The sequence below is a fragment of the Neoarius graeffei genome, chromosome 22, assembly GCF_027579695.1.
Source record: "Neoarius graeffei isolate fNeoGra1 chromosome 22, fNeoGra1.pri, whole genome shotgun sequence".
Classification (NCBI taxonomy): Eukaryota; Metazoa; Chordata; class Actinopteri; order Siluriformes; family Ariidae; genus Neoarius; species Neoarius graeffei.
In genome coordinates, this window is record NC_083590.1 from 47,520,492 (window position 1) to 47,539,214 (window position 18,723).

Here is an 18,723-nt window from a genome sequence, read left to right on the forward strand (position 1 = left end):
TATGGTGGTAAATAAAAGTGTGACTTTTCATGGAAAACACACAATTGTCTGGGTGACCCCAAACTTTTGAACAGTAGTGTATACTGTGTACTTTGTATTCTAAAACTGCCCCTCTGTGATGAGCGGTTTGGAAGATATTAAAGTTTAAAAAGGGAAAAAATTAATTTGGTGGCGTTATTTTTTTTTTTACGACAAAACTATAAGGAGTTGGGAGCTAAAATTTGGGACTTTTCCTACTGGGAAGTGTGTGAACCTCTTGGAATTTTTTCAGCCAAATCTGAGATGGTCGAGTGGAAGTATTCGGAGATTTGACATGGAATGACCCTATTATATTATAGCAACACCCTAACAACCACCTAGTGAGCCCCCTAGCAACCAACTAGAATAGCATAGCAACCACCGGGAATATCATAGCAACATGTACAAACTATGTAATATTGTTTGTCTTTACTGGGCTTTGTCAAGACATCAAAGTTGGTCTGTGAACCCTAACCTTCTAGTTATTATATATTTAGGCACTGCCTACAAGCAGAGCTCCTGATGAGTGTATGAGCAAAATATTTACGAATACATATTTATTCCTTTCTTTGACGCCACATGCCATGCACCAGAAACAACACCATGACATTTTATTATGGTGTGACTCTGCTGGGTGCCTGGTGGACAGCAGTGAACCAGCGCTTTCACTTTACTGTATAATTACCATCCAGTATCAAATTTGATGTGTCAAACAGTTGTCTGGTTACATCTTTCACACGGTGAAGCTCAGAGTGCGTAACTGCAGATTGCAGAGCGCCATTAGGACTAATTACCGTGCACCTGTTCCTGATTAGAGTGCAATCACAGCGCATACATATAAAGACTCTGGGTAACACACAGACTTTGTGAAAGCCTTGTATTTTGTATTGCTTTTCTGGTTTTGATTCTGTGTTTTTGGACTGTAAGTATTGTATTCCCTCTGATCTCCCGTCTGGGCCTCACTGCCTGTTTTTCAACTCGGCCTTTGTCTCTGTTTTGGATCTGTTTGCTAGCGTGTTTTCAATAAAACTCTTCCTGCACTTACATCCATCTATCACCCTACCATGATAGAAACTGTCCAATAAGCTAGTGGACTAGTAAAATTGTTTTAACTAGTTTTATATGAAACTGTTGTGAATATTTTCCGTAAAATGTGTTAGTAAATAATCCCACGTTATTTAAAAAAAAAATTTAAATAACTGCTGGATTAAAAACCCATCTATCATATTTAATAAAAATACAGATTTCGTTGTCTGGTGGTCCAGTGTTTGAGATGCGTTGCCATGCACTTATGGTCAGGTTCCCTGTGGTGGTACACGTACAACATTCAGACATCGTATGGTCAAATCCATCAAAAAAACCATTTTTTTTTAATAGCTTATCTGGCCGCAGGCCAGGCCTGTTGAGCTTATGCGATCGCACATCGTCGTCTGTCCACAATTTACAAAAAATCGCTATTCCTCTTACAAGATTGATCAGATTTTGATCAAACTCATGTACAACGTGGGTGTGCATAAAAGTTGTCAAAATGGTGGTGCCACCTGTCACATTTACGATTTTATGTGCGTCTTAGCCAGTATGAGCTCCGGCCTCATTGAGGCCATTTTATTTTACCTTGTGGTTGGTTGCTCCATTACAGCCTTGCTCTGAATTTTAGTACCGTATAGTGTTGCAACACAATTAGTGTTTTAAATTCTCAATTATTTTATTTTCAGTTTGGTATTGTTAAATGATGTCTATAACATGACATTATGTATAACTAGTTGGGAAACAATATTTGTTAAGGTTAGGAAATGAATATTCTATACATCTAGTTAATACATTTGGAGAGGATTACCTAATTTATCTGTGGTAAATAAATAATACACAAACACCTTAAACAGCACCATGACTTTATTCTGCTCTTTAGATGTCTTTCATCCTTTATACATTTAACGTTGTTCTGTTTTAAGTTGTGTATTGCTCTTCTCATCAGATCATGTCAGAGTGATCAAGTTTAACCAGCTGTTTTCATACAGGTGTGTAATATCGTAGCTGGGCAGCGCTGCATTAAGAAACTGACCGATAACCAAACTTCCACCATGATTAAAGCCACAGCTCGATCAGCACCGGACCGGCAAGAGGAGATCAGCCGACTGGTGAGTGTCACGTCACACTCTCGTGGTCTAGCACTGAGCTCAGAGGCGCTCTCTTTTTTTTTTTTTTTTTTCTTTTTATGAGTTTGAAATTGAAATAGGTTCCCTAGAACATAAAGACTTGTTGCTCATCTTCCTATCTTTTCTCTCTCGCTCTGTCACAGGTACGCAGTGCAAACTACGAGGCTGACCCATTTGTGCAGGAGTTTCAGTTCCGCGTGAGGGATGAGATGGCCGAGGTGACCGGCCGCGTATTGCCTGCCCCCATGCTGCAGTACGGCGGCAGGGTGAGCTCTGAACACTTCCTGGTATCTTCTCTCCTTTCAATCATGCAGTTTGTGTGTGTGTGTGTGTGTGTGTTATTGTGCGGGTTTTGAGTGGGTTGCTCTTTTTTGATTTCACTGGATTTAGTTGCAGTTTATCCAGTTTTGCATAGAATAGTCGTCGCATGATCAAATTAACGTACTGTATGTCTACTTTATCACTGACTGCAAATGCATCGTCTTTCTATTTCTCCTGTAAGGTGCATGAATTTGGTTGGAGGTTTGTTCACTGCTGAATAGAATTGACAAAATTTAATGAAATGTTTATATATATATATATTTTTCCCTGATCACGATTGTGTCTATAGCTGATAATACTGTGCAGCAATCCCAGTCAGAAAACTTGCATTTAATGATAATTTGTGTGCTCAATATATCATTATTTCAGGTGCCATACCTCGCATTTTTTCATAAAGTGTCTGTCCATGTACCGTATTTGCCTACATGGAGCAATACATTAACTCGTACATTATGCAGTAAATCCTTAATTAAACTCTTGAGCATCTGTTATGATGGTGAGTGTTTGCTCAGGAGGTGATCTGTGTGTTCGTGTGTGTGTGTGTGTGTGTGTGTGTTTAGAATCGCACAGTGGCCACTCCAAGCCATGGTGTATGGGACATGAGAGGGAAGCAGTTCCACACTGGTGTAGAAATTAAAATCTGGGCCATCGCCTGCTTTGCCACGCAGAGACAGTGCCGAGAGGAAATCCTCAAGTATGGCTTCTCTCCTCCTTTTCTTGGTTTCTCTTTTGCGCTTCATTCCCATTTAATCTCAAGCTTTTTCTTAGCAGACCACGCCTACAGTGCCTTGCAAAAGTATTCATCCCCCTTGGTGTTTGTCCTGTTTTGTCGCATTACAAGCTGGAATTAAAATGGATTTTTGGAGAGTTAGCACCATTTGATTCACACAACATGCCTACAACTTTAAAGGTGCACTTTTTTTGTGACACAATAAGATGAAAAAACAGAAATCTGGAGTGTGCATAAGTATTCACCCCTTTTCGTACGAAACCCCTAAATAAGAGCTGGTACCACCAATTCACTTCATAACTCACATAATTAGTTGATTAAGCTCCACCTGTGTGTAATCAAAGCGTCACATGATGTCTGTATAAATCAACCTGTCCTGGAAGGACCCTGACGCTGCAACACTACCAAGCAAGCAACATGAAAACCAAGGAGCCTCCAAACAGGTCAGAGACAAAGTTGTGGAGAAGTATAGATCAGGGTTGGGTTATAAAAAATATCCCAAACTTTGAATATCCCACGGAGCACCATTAAATCCATTATAGCAAAATGGAAAGAATATGGCACCACTACAAACCTGACAAGAGAAGGCCATCCACCAAAACTCACAGACCGGGCAAGGAGGGCATTAATCAGAGATGCAACAAAGACACCAAAGATAACACTGAAGGAGCTGCAAAGATCCACAGCGGAGATGGGAGTATCTGTCCATAGGACCACTTTAAGCCGTACACTCCACAGAGTGGGGCTTTATGGAAGAGTGGCCAGAAAAAAAAGTCATTGCTTAAAAAAAAATCACGTTTGGAGTTTGCCCAACAGCATGTGGCAGACTCGCCAAACACATGGAAGAAGATTCTCTGGTCAAATGAGACAAAAATTGATCTTTTTGGCCATCATGGGAAATGCCATGTGTGGCGCAAACCCAACACCTTGAGAACACCATCCCTACAGTGAAGCATGGTGGTGGTAACATCATGCTGTGGGGATATTTTTCATCTGCAGGGACAGGAAAGCTGGTCAGGACTGAAGGAAAGATGGATGGCACTAAATACAGGGCAATTCTGGAGGAAAACCTGTTTGAGTCAGCCAGAGGTTTGAGTTTGGGACGAAGATTCACAGTCTAGCAGGACACTGACCCTAAACATACTGCTAAAGCTACACTGGAGTGGTTTAAAGGGAAACATTTAAAAGTCTTGGAATGGCCTAATCAAAGCCCAGACCTCAATCCAGTTGATAATCTGTGGCATAACTTGCAGATTGCTGTACACCAACGCAACCCATCTAACTTGAAGGAGTTGGAGCAGTTTTGCCTTGAGGAATGGGCAACAATCCCAGTGGCTAGATGTGCTAAGCTAATAGAGACATACCCCCAAGAGACTTGCAGCTGTAATTGCAGCAAAAGGTGGCTCTATAAAGTGTTGATTTTGGGGGGTGAATACCTCTGCACACTTCAGATTTTTGTTTTTATTTTGTTGTCATTATTTTAAAAAAGAAATTGCACCTTTAAAGTTGTAGGCATGTTGTGTGAATCAAATGGTGCTAATTAAATTTTCTTTTTAATTTTGCTCAGTTTAGTTTAATGGCTTTGTCACACATTTACAATAAAATACTGAGAAATTAAGATCCCAAAAATAGTCATTTACATCTAACAAAGAGAAACTAAATAGAGAGGTGTGACTGGGGAAAGGAACAGAATTTTCGTCCCAATTGTGACCTAACCCCTACTTATTATCCCCCGCCACAAAGTGCGCAGCGGTATATAGGAATGGAGTCCGTCTGTCCATTTCAATCTGGACAGGTTCTCTCAGAAACTACATAAGCTATATCAACGAAACTTTGTGTGCTCATATTACTATTCATGATCTAAGTTGAGTTAGAAAATCATTTACAAGAAATTATTATTTTGAGTGTTATGGCCCTCGATTTTCATTACTGGATTTTGTACAAGTGGACTCAATCTCGGTAAGTTTTCTCAGAAACTACATAATCTACATCAGTGAAACTTTGCATGCTCATATTACTGAAAAAAATGGGTGGCGTTTTATGAAGGTGTCATCGCACTTATGACATAAGTCAATATTAAAGCAATGGGCTTATAAGGGCGTAAGTGTTAAGAGGTCTTCATAAAATGCTCGTAGCGGGGGATAGTGATGACCACGTCTTGTTAAAAGGATAACATATCTAAAATTACAGAAATACAGTGGTGCTTGAAAGTTTGTGAACCTTTAAACCTTTTTGATAGATCCCAGTTAAACAAATGAGACAAAAATATTATACTTGGTCATTTATTTATTGAGGAAAATGATCCAGTATTACATATCTGTGAGTGGCAAACGTATGTGAACCTCTAGGATTAGCAGTTAATTTGAAGGTGAAATTAGAGTCAGGTGTTTTCAATCAATGGGATGACAATCAGGTGTGAGTGGGCACCCTGTTTTATTTAAAGAACGGGGATCTATCAAAGTCTGATCTTCACAACACATGTTTGTGGAAGTGTATCATGGCACGAACAAAGGAGATTTCTGAGGACCTCAGAAAAAGTGATGTTGATGCTCATCAGGCTGGAAAAGGTTACAAAACTGTCTCTAAAGAGTTTGGACTCCACCAATCCACAGTCAGACAGATTGTGTACAAACGGAGGGAATTCAAGACCATTGTTACCCTCCCCAGGAGTGGTCGACCAACAAAGATCACTCAAAGAGCAAGGCATGTCATAGTCGGCGAGGTCACAAAGGACCCCAGAGTAACTTCTAAGCAACTGAAGGCCTCTCTCACATTGGCTAATGTTAATGTTCATGAGTCCACCATCAGGAGAACACTGAACAACAATGGTGTGCATGGCAGGGTTGCAAGGAGAAAGCCACTGCTCTCCAAAAAGAACATTGCTGCTCATCTGCAGTTTGCTGAAGATCACGTGGACAAGCCAGAAGGCTGTTGGAAAAATGTTTTGTGGATGGATGAGACCAAAATAGAACTTTTGGTTTAAATGAGAAGTGTTATGTTTGGAGAAAGGAAAATGCTGCATTCCAGCATAAGAACCTTATCCCATCTGTGAAACATGGTGGTGGTAGTATCATGGTTTGGGCCTGTTTTGCTGCATCTGAGCCAGGATGGCTTGCCATCACCGATGGAACAATGAATTCTGAATTATACCAGCGAATTCTAAAGAAAAATGTCAGGACATCTGTCCATGAACTGAATCTCAAGAGAAGGTGGGTCATACAGCAAGACAATGACCCTAAGCCCACAGGTCGTTCTACCAAAGAATGGTTAAAGAAGAATAAAGTTAATGTTTTGGAATGGCCAAGTCAAAGTCCTGACCTTAATCCAATCGAAATGTTGTGGAAGGACCTGAAGTGAGCAGTTCATGTGAGGAAACCCACCAACATCCCAGAGTTGAAGCTGTTCTGTATGGAGGAACGGGCTAAAATTCCTCCAAGCCGGTGTGCAGGACTGATCAACAGTTACCGCAAACGTTTAGTTGCAGTTATTGCTGCACAAGGGGGTCACACCAGATACTGAAAGCAAAGGTTCACATACTTTTGCCACTCACAGATATGTAATATTGGAACATTTTCCTCAATAAATAAATGACCAAGTATAATATTTTTGTCTCATTTGTGTAACTGGGTTCTCTTTATCTACTTTTAGGACTTGTGTGAAAATCTGATGATGTTTTAGGTCATATTTATGCAGAAATATCGAAAATTCTAAAGGGCTCACAAACTTTCAAGCACCACTGTACTATTAGGAGATAGGAAAATAATATACAAGTTACCACACTAAGATAATGTAAGAAGGCACCAACATATGCAGTAGGTTACACTTTCTCAGTGTTGCATTTACAAATAAAAAACTGGCTATGTGGTATCTATATTTACTTAAATATATGATGTGCCTAATTAATTTCTAGCCTGGAGGATTGTACGTGCCTCGCTTCAGTACATAAATATTACTTAGGCTGGTCTTAAACAAACTAAGTGTAGATGGCAACAAGTTCCATAGCAGTGCAGTCCTAATAAAGTAGGACTTCCTATCGTAATCCTGTTTGTGTGAATAAATGAAGTTGTAATTGTTGGGGTTATACACTACTGTTCAAAAGTTTGTGGTCACCCAGACAATGTTGTGTTTTCCATGAAAAGTCACACTTTTATTTACCACCATGAGTTATAAAATGAATAGAAAATATAATCAAGACAGTTTTCTGGCCATTTTGAGCATTTAATTGACCCCACAAATGTGATGCTCCAGTAACTCAATCTGCTCAAAGGAAGGTCAGTTTTATAGCTTCTCTAAAGAGCTCAACTGTTTTCAGCTGTGCTAACATGATTGTACAAGGGTTTTCTAATCATCCATTAGCCTTCTGAGGCAATGAGCAAACACATTGTACCATTAGAACACTGGAGTGATAGTTGCTGGAAATGGGCCTCTATACACCTATGGAGATATTGCACCAAAAACCACACATTTGCAGCTAGAATAGTCATTTACCACATTAGCAATGTATAGAGTGGATTTCTGATTAGTTTAAAGTGATCTTCATTGAAAAGAACAGTGCTTTTCTTTCAAAAATAAGGACATTTCAAAGTGACCCCAAACTTTTGAACGGTAGTGTAATTACGCATTCTATAACTTGGCTTGAACGTATCCAAGTAATTATTAATGTCAGAAGAAATAAGGCACTATCTGGACTTGGGGGGAGGAATCAGATATTTCCCTACGATGTTCTAAAGGCAGTAAATTGTTATACTTTTTTTTCTGTTATCATGGGTTGATGGTTGATAGTTGGTTTTAAAGTTGTTGTTGGTGTTTTTTTTTTTTTTTTTTTGGGTCTCCTTATTTCTGATGCAGAAGCTTTACCGATCAGTTGCGTAAGATTTCAAAAGATGCTGGGATGCCTATTCAGGGCCAGCCGTGTTTCTGCAAGTACGCTCAGGGAGCAGACAGTGTAGAGCCAATGTTCAGACACCTGAAGAACAGCTATGCCGGCCTGCAGCTCATCATCGTCATCCTACCTGGGAAAACGCCCGTCTATGGTAAAAAACAAAACAAAACCTGCTATAAACACATGCTATAACACTATAAAGGCTGTAGAGACGGCCTTCCCCTTTCTTACAGTTTGCACCATTATCCTACTAAAAGTGGTGCCTGATTAAAGATAAATTAACTTGTTGTAAATAATTTAGAGCTGCACCGAGAACTGATCTCATGACCAGTCGTGTCCGGAGCAATACATGTGTTTATTAAATTCTTACACTGAGTCATTTTAAAATTCAGACACAGCTTGGAAGCATCGTTTTCTCCCCTTTTCCTTCTGTGGACTCGCATTTCAGGTCTGTATGTAAGGTCATGTGATGCAGTCACTCACAGTGAATAAAGGTGAATATTAGGGTGCATCAGTTGCCCCCTAAAAATGAAAAGTTCCTCCGATCATGATGCATTTTTGTTTTTATGTTCCTTTTGGTAAGAAAACACACTGGGTGAAATATTTTGACAAAATTCAAAAGTTTAATGGTGGCACCAGGAGCTCAAAGTTATGGAAAAAGCTGCTATTTTGTGACTTTTATGACAAAATTTCGATCACTTTTCATGAAACATTATGGCACCTTATAGAGTATACCAAATATCTTAGATCCACATTTTTAGTCCATATTCTAAATATATTATCAAGCACAGTTTGAGTTTTAGCTGTTCATTGAATCATTGTTCAACTACTTTTAAACAATACAAATGTATTATGAATCACATTAATGCTTCTCAATCCCTTGCAAAGGTTCTTAACATGATCTCTGGCTCACAAGAAATCAATAAACGGAGTCCAACATTGTGATTCAAACAGGGCTTTGAACCGGTTCAAGGAACGAAAACGAAAACTGGGAACTTTTTCTATTTCACATGGAACAGAAACGAAACCAGAAACTTTATTATTTTTTATGTTCCGGAACAGAAACGCTTATTAAAAAAATAATGGTTACCGGTTAATACCGGTTTTTATTTCGTTCCTCAAAGTTTCCGTAGCCTACAAATAAAAAAGTCATTCTTCTCCTGCGCAAGTTTCTATGACCGTCTGGGGTTCACTTCCTGTGTGACGTTCGCTGACTGAATGGAGAGAGCGGGAGGGTGGACTACTATCACGTCTCCACATCTTAAATAAGAGGTAAATATTGCAGTCTATCGTTATTCGAAAACGTCAATTTCAAACACGATATCAATATATTTGTCCACGTTAATGAGAGGCTCGCGAACATTAAATGACGTTAACCTCTGTTAGCCTATCAATGCATAGGGCCTGACTAGCCTTTGGTAACACACTAAACGAATTATCTCTCATTTTTGGCACTTTTTCTGTTTGTGTAGATGGGAAGACATACTGAGAATCCAAATCGCCAACATTTGAAATAATAATTGTTTTGAATTATTTCTTGTCTTATTTAATGAAGGTTGTAATAGAATTAGCCTACATTTGGCTTAAGCTGGATGAGACAGAGACATAATTTTATAGCCATTTGTTAAACAGCTGACAGGGAACGTAATTAACCGTTCCGGGAACGAAATTTTTTTGTTCTAACCCGTTCGGGAACGTCTATTTAATGGTGGGACCCAAAACCGGAAACGTTAAAATTCCGTTTCTGTTTGGAACGAACCAATAGGAAAAAAATTCTGGTTCAAAGCCCTGGATTCAAACCTTACGCGAAAACGTAAAATAAGCGTTTTTTGGCAAAAAATGAACCTCATGGTGCCACCATTAGACTTTTGAATATGGTCAAAAAATTTTACAGGATGTCTTTATTGGTGAAAAGGAACACCCAAACAAAAATGCGTCAGATTTTATGAAAGTGACGGCAACTGATGCAGCCTAGTGAATAGCGGTGCTTTGTTTTATGCAGTAGTTGTTGGAGTGCAAATTCTGTTTTTGAATCGAGTTGCAGTGAGAAATTAAGAGTTTGCCATTTAAATTTGGGTTTTTATTTCATGTAGCCCTAAATTATCTGCTTTTTAAATATTTTTTTTGCATAATAATATGGACAGTTGCTCACACTCGGGCAAATCTGTTATCACCCACTTGTTTGCCGTACAAGTGATTTTATATATACAGTATCAGTTCATGTGTAGTCCTTGCACTGTTCATTTATATCTGCTTGATGCCATTTTGTAGACACTGTGTAACAAATTTGTGCTCAAGTGCGTTCGTGTGCGTTTTGTGCAGCGGAGGTGAAGCGTGTTGGAGACACTCTTCTTGGGATGGCCACTCAGTGTGTGCAGGTGAAGAATGTGGTGAAGACATCGCCACAGACATTGTCCAACCTCTGCCTTAAGATCAACGTCAAGCTAGGTGGCATCAACAACATTCTGGTTCCTCATCAACGGTCGGTAATACTGTTTACCTTGTAACATGGACTGTGGTGCAGATGTGGTGGTTTGGACCTCAACTCATTGGTCTTAATTCCTTCTCCTTTTGTAGTCCGTCCGTCTTCCAGCAGCCAGTCATTTTCCTAGGTGCTGATGTCACTCATCCACCTGCAGGAGATGGCAAGAAGCCCTCCATCGCTGCGGTGAGAGAACTTTTATGTATTGTTGTAATGTGCAACTTCGGATGTAGCCATGGAAATGGTGGACTATACAATAAGTCATGGGTGGACTAAAGATATCATGTGATACAGTACCATGCAGAAGTCTTAACCACATGTAAAGAAAGGCTGTCGACCAAAAATGGCTTAAAAATAATGAAATGAAATGTTTCAACATTAAAAAAAATATACTGTACAGGGTGACCCAAAAAAAGTTTACACTTTCATAAATGAAACTTCAACATCATGTATCTCAGCTTCTATTACAAATTTTATTAACAATCTATACATCATTAGAAACAGCATACACCGTAGATTCTACTTCTCGATGTGTCCTCCTCCGACTGCCATGACCGCCTCCAGACGACTGCGGAAAACTTGACAAGTCTTCTTGATGTAGGATGCGGTCATCCGGTTCCAAGATCTCAGAACAGACCTCTGCAAGGCTGGTACAGAAGGGTGGGGCTTCTTACAGGCACTGTCCTCCACAGCTGCCCAGATACTATAATCCAGTGGATTAAGATCTGGACTCTGGGGAGGCCACATATCCTTGGGCCAGAATGCCTCCAGGTTGGCATTCAACCATTCTTGGGTCCTCTTGGAAGTGTGACCAGGGGCACCGTCTTGTTGGAACACACAACTCCCATCAGGGTAGTTGGTCTGGATCCATGGCTTGACTTTTTTCTGCAGAATGTCCAGATATTCCTCAGTGTTGATGCGTACACCTGAGGGAATGAAAACTAGAGGCATCTTCTTGCCATCCGAGGAGATGAGACCAAAAACCATGACTGAAGCTGGGTGCTTTGTAGTGTTAGCATACTTTACAGCATCAGGTACATCTGTGGGATCACCTCCAATCCATCGGTTGTTTCTTCGGTTTGATATGGCATCGACAGTGAAGATCTTTTCATCTGAGAACAAGATCGCACGACCTGGCGCAGCATGCTTGATGATGTTCAACAATGCCTTGGACCATTTCACCCTACTTTCTCTTTGAGCTTTAGTAAGAAGTGGAACCTTCACCCTGGCCCTGGACTTCATGTTAAGGTCATTCTTGACAAGTCGTTGCATTGAGGAAGGACTGACATCAAGCTCAGAAGCCATTTTTCTCATGGACCTGACAGGATTGGACTTGATTCGTCGTTTAACCTTGTTAATCATGTGTTTTGTCCGTACAGACCAAGGGCGACCAGATCCAGGCTTTCTTTTGGCTGTTCCAGTGCGTTCTAACTTGTTTTTAATTTTGTACACTGCACATCTTGATATTCCCAGCTGTGTTGCAATCTCAGTAGGAGACAGTCCGGCACAGCAGAAGTTTTCTTCATTTTCAAACGAAGCACATGTAGTTGAGTGAAAAGAGCATAGCAGTGGAATTAGGAGTTCAACAGCAATCATTGGAGCGTTGAACAAAGTTAAAGAGACCTAAATTGGTGTTTATACAAGCAATCGACCAAGTGTAAACTTTTTTTTTGGGTCACCCTGTAATCAGTAAGCCATAATAAATGAAACAAAGTCAATATTTGGTGTGAGACGACGCTTTGCTTTAAAAAAAAAAATAGTAGTCTGAGGTCCAATGAGTGCCGTTTTATGCGGAAATGAGCTGTAGGTTTTACTGAGCATCTTCCAGAACCAGCCACGGTTCTTCTGGACACTTTGTCACACTCGCGTCTTCATTTTGCACCAAAACCCAGCAGCCTTCATTATGTTTTCTTTCTTTTTTCATCTGAAAAGTGCTCTCTTATGGAATATGCTGCTCAGATACAAGCATTTTTTTCCCCCTGTAACATTTAATTTTGTCCTGGAAAACGAACGTTTGGACTCTAAAATGTTTTTGGAGTGTTCTGACTCGATAATGCAGAAGTCATAAAATGGGTATCTATAGCAAAGATTGTATGAAAAAAGGGGCCTAAGGCTTTTGCACAGTACTGTATACCTGTCATGCCATTGTTTCAAAACATCTGTTTTTATCAGACTTTTTATATTTCCCTTTCTACTTCCTGTTTGTGTGTCTTATGTGGACATTTTTAATAAAAAAAAAACAGTATGGAAGATGCAAACCATACCATGTATACATGCATACAGTGGGGCAAAAAAGTATTTAGTCAGTCACCAATTGTGCAAGTTCTCCCACTTAAAAAGATGAGAGAGGCCTGTAATTTTCATCATAGGTACACTTCAACTATGAGAGACAGAATGGGGGGAAAGAATCCAGAAAATCACATTGACTGATTTTTAAAGAATTTATTTGCAAATTATGGTGGAAAATAAGTATTTGGTCAATAACAAAAGTTCATCTCAATACTTTGTTATATACCCTTTGTTGGCAATGACAGAGGTCAAACGTTTTCTGTAAGTCTTCACAAGGTTTTCACACACTATTGCTGGTATTTTGGCCCATTCCTCCATGCAGATCTCCTCTAGAGCAGTGATGTTTTGGGGCTGTCGCTGGGCAACACGGACTTTCGACTCCCTCCAAAGATTTTCTATGGGGTTGAGATCTGGAGACTGGCTAGGCCACTCCAGGACCTTGAAATGCTTCTTACGAAGCCACTCCTTCATTGCCCGGGCGGTGTGTTTGGGATCGTTGTCATGCTGAAAGACCCAGCCAAGTTTCATCTTCAATGCCCTTGCTGATGGAAGGAGGTTTTCACTCAAAATCTCACGATACATGGCCCCATTCATTCTTTCCTTTACACGGATCAGTCATCCTGGTCCCTTTGCAGAAAAACAGCCCCAAAGCATGATGTTTCCACCCCCATGCTTCACAGTAGGTATGGTGTTCTTTGGATGCAACTCAGCATTCTTTCTCCTCCAAACACGACAAGTTGAGTTTTTACCAAAAAGTTCTATGTTGGTTTCATCTGACCATATGACATTCTCCCAATCCTCTTCTGGATCATCCAAATGCTCTCTAGCAAACTTCAGACGGGCCTGGACATGTACTGGCTTAAGCAGGGGGACACGTTTGGCACTGCAGGATTTGAGTCCCTGGTGGCGTAGTGTGTTACTGATGGTAGCCTTTGTTACTTTGGTCCCAGCTCTCTGCAGGTCATTCAGTAGGTCCCCCCGTGTGGTTCTGGGATTTTTGCTCACCGTTCTTGTGATCATTTTGACCCCACGGGGTGAGATCTTGCGTGGAGCCCCAGATCGAGGGAGATTATCAGTGGTCTTGTATGTCTTCCATTTTCTAATAATTGCTCCCACAGTTGATTTCTTCACACCAAGCTGCTTACCTATTGCAGATTCAGTCTTCCCAGCCTGGTGCAGGTCTACAATTTTGTTTCTGGTGTCCTTTGACAGCTCTTTGGTCTTGGCCATAGTGGAGTTTGGAGTGTGACTGTTTGAGGTTGTGGACAGGTGTCTTTTATACTGATAACGAGTTCAAACAGGTGCCATTAATACAGGTAACGAGTGGAGGACAGAGGAGCCTCTTAAAGAAGTTGTTACAGGTCTGTGAGAGCCAGAAATCTTGCTTGTTTGTACAGGGAGTGCAGAATTATTAGGCAAATGAGTATGTTGACCACATTACCCTCTCTATGCATGTTGGCCTACTCCAAGCTGCATAGGCTTGAAAGCCTCCTACCAATTAAGCATACCAGGTGATGTGCATCTCTGTAATGAAAAGGGGTGTGGTCTAATGACATCAACACCCTATATCAGGTGTGCAAAATTATTAGGCAACTTCCTTTCCTTTGGCAAAATGGGTCAGAAGAGGGATTTGACGGACTCAGAAAAGTCAAAAATAGTGACATATATTGCAAAGGGATGGAGCACTCTTAAAATTGCCCAGCTTTTGAAGCGTGACCATCGAACAATCAAGCGCTTCATTCAAAATAGTCAACAGGGTCGCAAGAAGCGCATTGAAAAAAAAAGGCGCAAACTAACTGCCCGTGAACTGAGGAAAGTCAAGCGTGAAGCTGCCAAGATGCCACTCGCCACCAGTTTTGCCATATTTCAGAGCTGCAACATCACTGGAGTGTCAAAAAGCACAAGGTGTGCAATACTCAGGGACACGGCCAAGGTAACAAAGGCTGAAAAACGACCACCACTGAACAAGACACACAAGATGAAACGTCAAGACTGGGCCAAGAAGTATCACAAGACTGATTTTTCTAAGGTCTTATGGACAGATGAAATGAGAGTGAGTCTTGATGGGCCAGATGGATGGGCTCGTGGCTGGATCAGCAAAGGGCAGAGAGCTCCAGTCCGACTCAGACGCCAGCAAGGTGGAGGTGGGGTACTGGTATGGGCTGGTATCATCAAAGATGAGCTTGTGGGACCTTTTCGGGTTGAGGATGGCGTCAAGCTCAACTCCCAGTCCTATTGTCAGTTTTTGGAAGACACCTTCTTCAAGCAGTGGTACAGGAAGAAGTCAGCATCCTTCAAGAAAAACATGATTTTCATGCAGGACAATGCTCCATCACACGCATCCAAGTACTCCACAGCATGGCTGGCCAGAAAGGGTCTAAAGGAAGAAAGATTAATGACGTGGCCTCCTTGTTCACCTGATCTGAACCCCATAGAAAACCTGTGGTCCCTCATCAAATGTGAGATCTACAAGGAGAGGAAACAGTACACATCTCTGAACAGTGTCTGGGAGGCTGTGGTTGCTGCTGCACGCAATGTTGATCTCAAACAGATCAAAACACTGACCGAATCCATGGATGGCAGGCTTTTGAGTGTCCTTGTAAAGAAAGGCGGCTATATTAGTCACTGATTTGTTTTTTTTTTTTTTTGTTTTTGAATGCCAGCAATGTATATTAGTGAATGTTGAGTTGTTATATTGGTTTCCCTGGTGAAAATAAATGAGTGAAATGGGTATATGTTTGTTTTTTGTTAAGTTGCCTAATAATTATGCACAGTTATAGTCACCTGCACACACAGATATCCTCCTAAGATAGCTAAAACTAAGAAAGCCCTACTCCAACTTCCAAAAATACTCAGCTTTGATATTTATGAGTCTTTTGGGTTCATCAAGAACATAGTTGTTTTTCAATAATAAAACTAATCCTCAAAAATACAACTTGCCTAATAATTCTGCACTCCCTGTAGGTGACCAAATACTTATTTTACTGAGGAATTTACCAATTAATTCATTAAAAATCCAACAATGTGATTTCCTGGATTCTTTCCCCCCATTCTGTCTCTCAGGGCCCGTTTACACGAGGACGCTGTCGGGTAAAAACGACTAAATATTTTATCAGAAGTGCCTTTCGTTTACACGAGGACGGCGTTTCCGAGGCTGAAAAACGGATAAAATTGAAAACGCCTTCCAAAGTGGATAAGTTTAAAAACGGCCCCCATTGCATATCCGTCTAAACTACCCAATACGCAAAACTCTGCTCGGATCTGCTCACGTCGGGTACGCGTTTACGTCATACATGTGTCATATACTGTACATGACAGCCCGGGAAGTAAGAAAGTAAGTGGGGGTGTCGTGGCTCAGATGGCTAAGGCATCATACCATAAAATCCGGGGACCCAGGTTCGGTTCCGACCCGAGGTCATTTCCCGATCCCTCCCTGTCTCTTTCTCCCACTCATTTCCTGTCTCTCTACACTGTCCTATCCAAAAAAAAAAAAAGTAAGTGCATGTCTGATTACATCGATCCAACAGACCTTCAAGCTGCTCTGTGTTTTAATGCAGTAGATGTGTTTTCCTGCTCACCCGCCCAGCTGGAGCTCCTCAGTTTGGTGTCGCCAAGTTACACGCGTGCGCGCGTGCACGCGCGCGCCGCCTATTCAAGCCGCTCGTGAAACCATAAACCCGAGACTGAAAACAAAACTAGCAGCCGAACGGGTTTATTTTGCTGAGATGGACACTGCCTTTTCTTCACCGAAACAAGAGTGAGTGTTACTTAATAAAGGCAGATTAAAAGTTTCGGTTTGCTCCTGCTCCTCCTGCTCCTCCCTCGAGCACTACAGTACCTCAGCCGGACCGGTGTTCTGTAAAGTTATCCTAGCAAGTTCTCATACAGACCGTTTTATTATTCAAAACAAGTCATTACAAATTATTTGACTCAGCCAAAGACTCGACCAATACGCACAAAACATAAAAATCGGCAAATGCGTGAAATTCTCACCGATTTTCTATCAGCCCAGCTGATCGGTGGGACAAAACTACTGTTGAATTTTCCTACCCTCCTGGATTTCGCGCATGCGTAGTAGGCTTGGTAGGATAACTTGACAGAACAGCGGCGCAGATGTGCAGATCAGACAAGACAGAAGACGTTGCGCATGCGTGCAGACATAGCGGAGACATTTATGCGTCACCGTATAGACGCAGATTTCCTCCTTGAAAACGGTCGTGTAGACGCGGAAAAAAGTGAGAACAAAAACGGACTTTTGCGTTTTTGTTTTATACCGTCCCCGTGTAAAGTGGGCCTCATAGTTGAAGTGTACCTATGATGAAAATTACAGGCCTCTCTCATCGTTTTAAGTGGGAGAACTTGCGCAATTGGTGACTGACTAAATACTTATTTGTCCCACTGTACCAAGTACACTATTTAAGTGCTCAGTGTAGATCAGTGTGTGTGTGTGTGTGTGTAGGTGGTGGGTAGCATGGATGCCCACCCAAGCCGCTATTGTGCCACGGTGCGTGTGCAGAGACCCAGGCAGGAGATCATCCAAGACCTGGCCTCCATGGTCCGAGAGCTGCTCATCCAGTTCTACAAATCCACACGCTACAAACCCACGCGCCTCATCTTCTACAGAGATGGAGTGTCCGAGGGACAGTTCCGACAGGTCAGACCTCTGAATGTGTACCTATTTTATTTATTTATTTTTTTAATCCCCTTGCTGACCAAAAGGCCTGAAGGGGGATTATGTCGTGGCTATGTCCGTCCGTCCGTCTGTACAGCCCAGGAAGGGTGCTCACCTTCTGAAATCAACTCCTCTCACAATTTTTTGGAGGAATTTCACAAAACTTGGCAGGATTCTTTGTTACATCTCGGTAATACACATTGTAATTTCATTCATTTTGGTCGCATTTTACCAGAGTTACAGCCCTTGATTAACAAAATTATACTTTGACAATTTCCTGAGTGTGTTCTCCTTCTGACATCGACTCCTCTGACAATTTTTGGACGAATTTCTCGAAGCTTGGCAAAAGGCCTTGTTATATGACGGTAATACGCAGATTGCGATTTAATTTCGTTTGTGAAAATTTTACCAGTTTTGACCCTTGATTAAATAACTTGTACTTTGACAATTTCATGAGGGTGTACGTTCTTCTGAAATCAACTCCTCACGTAATTTGTGGCGTAATTTCACCAAAACTTAGCAGCATTCTTTGTTATATGTTGATGATACACATATTGCAATTTCGTTCAATTCAGTCATATTTTACCAGAGTTATGGCATAGTTGCCAGCAGGGGATATTGTGCTCTTAGAGCACCCTTGGGGTTTTTTTTTTGTTTGTTTGTTTTTTTCAGGAATCTCTTCAAAAAGTGTCGTTTTGCGAAATGACTCCTCAGTAGCTGGCTGCCATTTGATAATAATGTTTAATGCTAAATTATTCAGGTGCTGTATTATGAGCTGCTGGCTATTCGGGAAGCCTGTATAAGTCTGGAGAGAGAGTACCAACCAGGCATCACGTATATCGTCGTGCAAAAACGTCACCACACACGCCTTTTCTGTGCTGACCGTAACGAGAGGGTGAGAAAAAGCTTTGCCCTTTTTAAAGAATATATTGTTAGGCTTTTATCTCATGGTTCTAGGTAGATTACTGGTGGTTTTGTAATTCTTTCTTCTTTCGTTTTACTTCCTGCTTTTCTCAGGTTGGACGGAGTGGAAACATTCCTGCCGGCACTACAGTTGACACAGACATCACCCATCCCTATGAGTTTGACTTTTACCTCTGCAGTCATGCTGGAATACAGGTAAACACGCAAAACCAAAGTTCGTAGTAAAGTATTGGGACACCATTATCATTC

The 18,723-nt window shown here is 41.1% G+C and overlaps 1 protein-coding gene across 3 annotated transcripts in view; it reads left to right on the forward strand.

Annotated features, from left to right (window-relative positions):
- The window catches only part of ago3b (argonaute RISC catalytic component 3b), a 146,600-nt gene that overhangs the window by 119,858 nt on the left and 8,019 nt on the right, over positions 1-18,723 (forward strand). For 2 of the 3 annotated variants that reach the window (XM_060904870.1, XM_060904872.1), the window contains exons 9-17: positions 2,037-2,156; positions 2,318-2,461; positions 3,056-3,189; positions 8,074-8,258; positions 10,430-10,589; positions 10,685-10,775; positions 17,338-17,532; positions 18,311-18,445; positions 18,568-18,669. In XM_060904870.1, coding sequence (XP_060760853.1) covers positions 2,037-2,156; positions 2,318-2,461; positions 3,056-3,189; positions 8,074-8,258; positions 10,430-10,589; positions 10,685-10,775; positions 17,338-17,532; positions 18,311-18,445; positions 18,568-18,669 — 1,266 coding nt within the window. The remainder of the gene's footprint in view (positions 1-2,036; positions 2,157-2,317; positions 2,462-3,055; positions 3,190-8,073; positions 8,259-10,429; positions 10,590-10,684; positions 10,776-17,337; positions 17,533-18,310; positions 18,446-18,567; positions 18,670-18,723) is intronic. The other variant, XM_060904871.1, reaches the window with a different exon arrangement.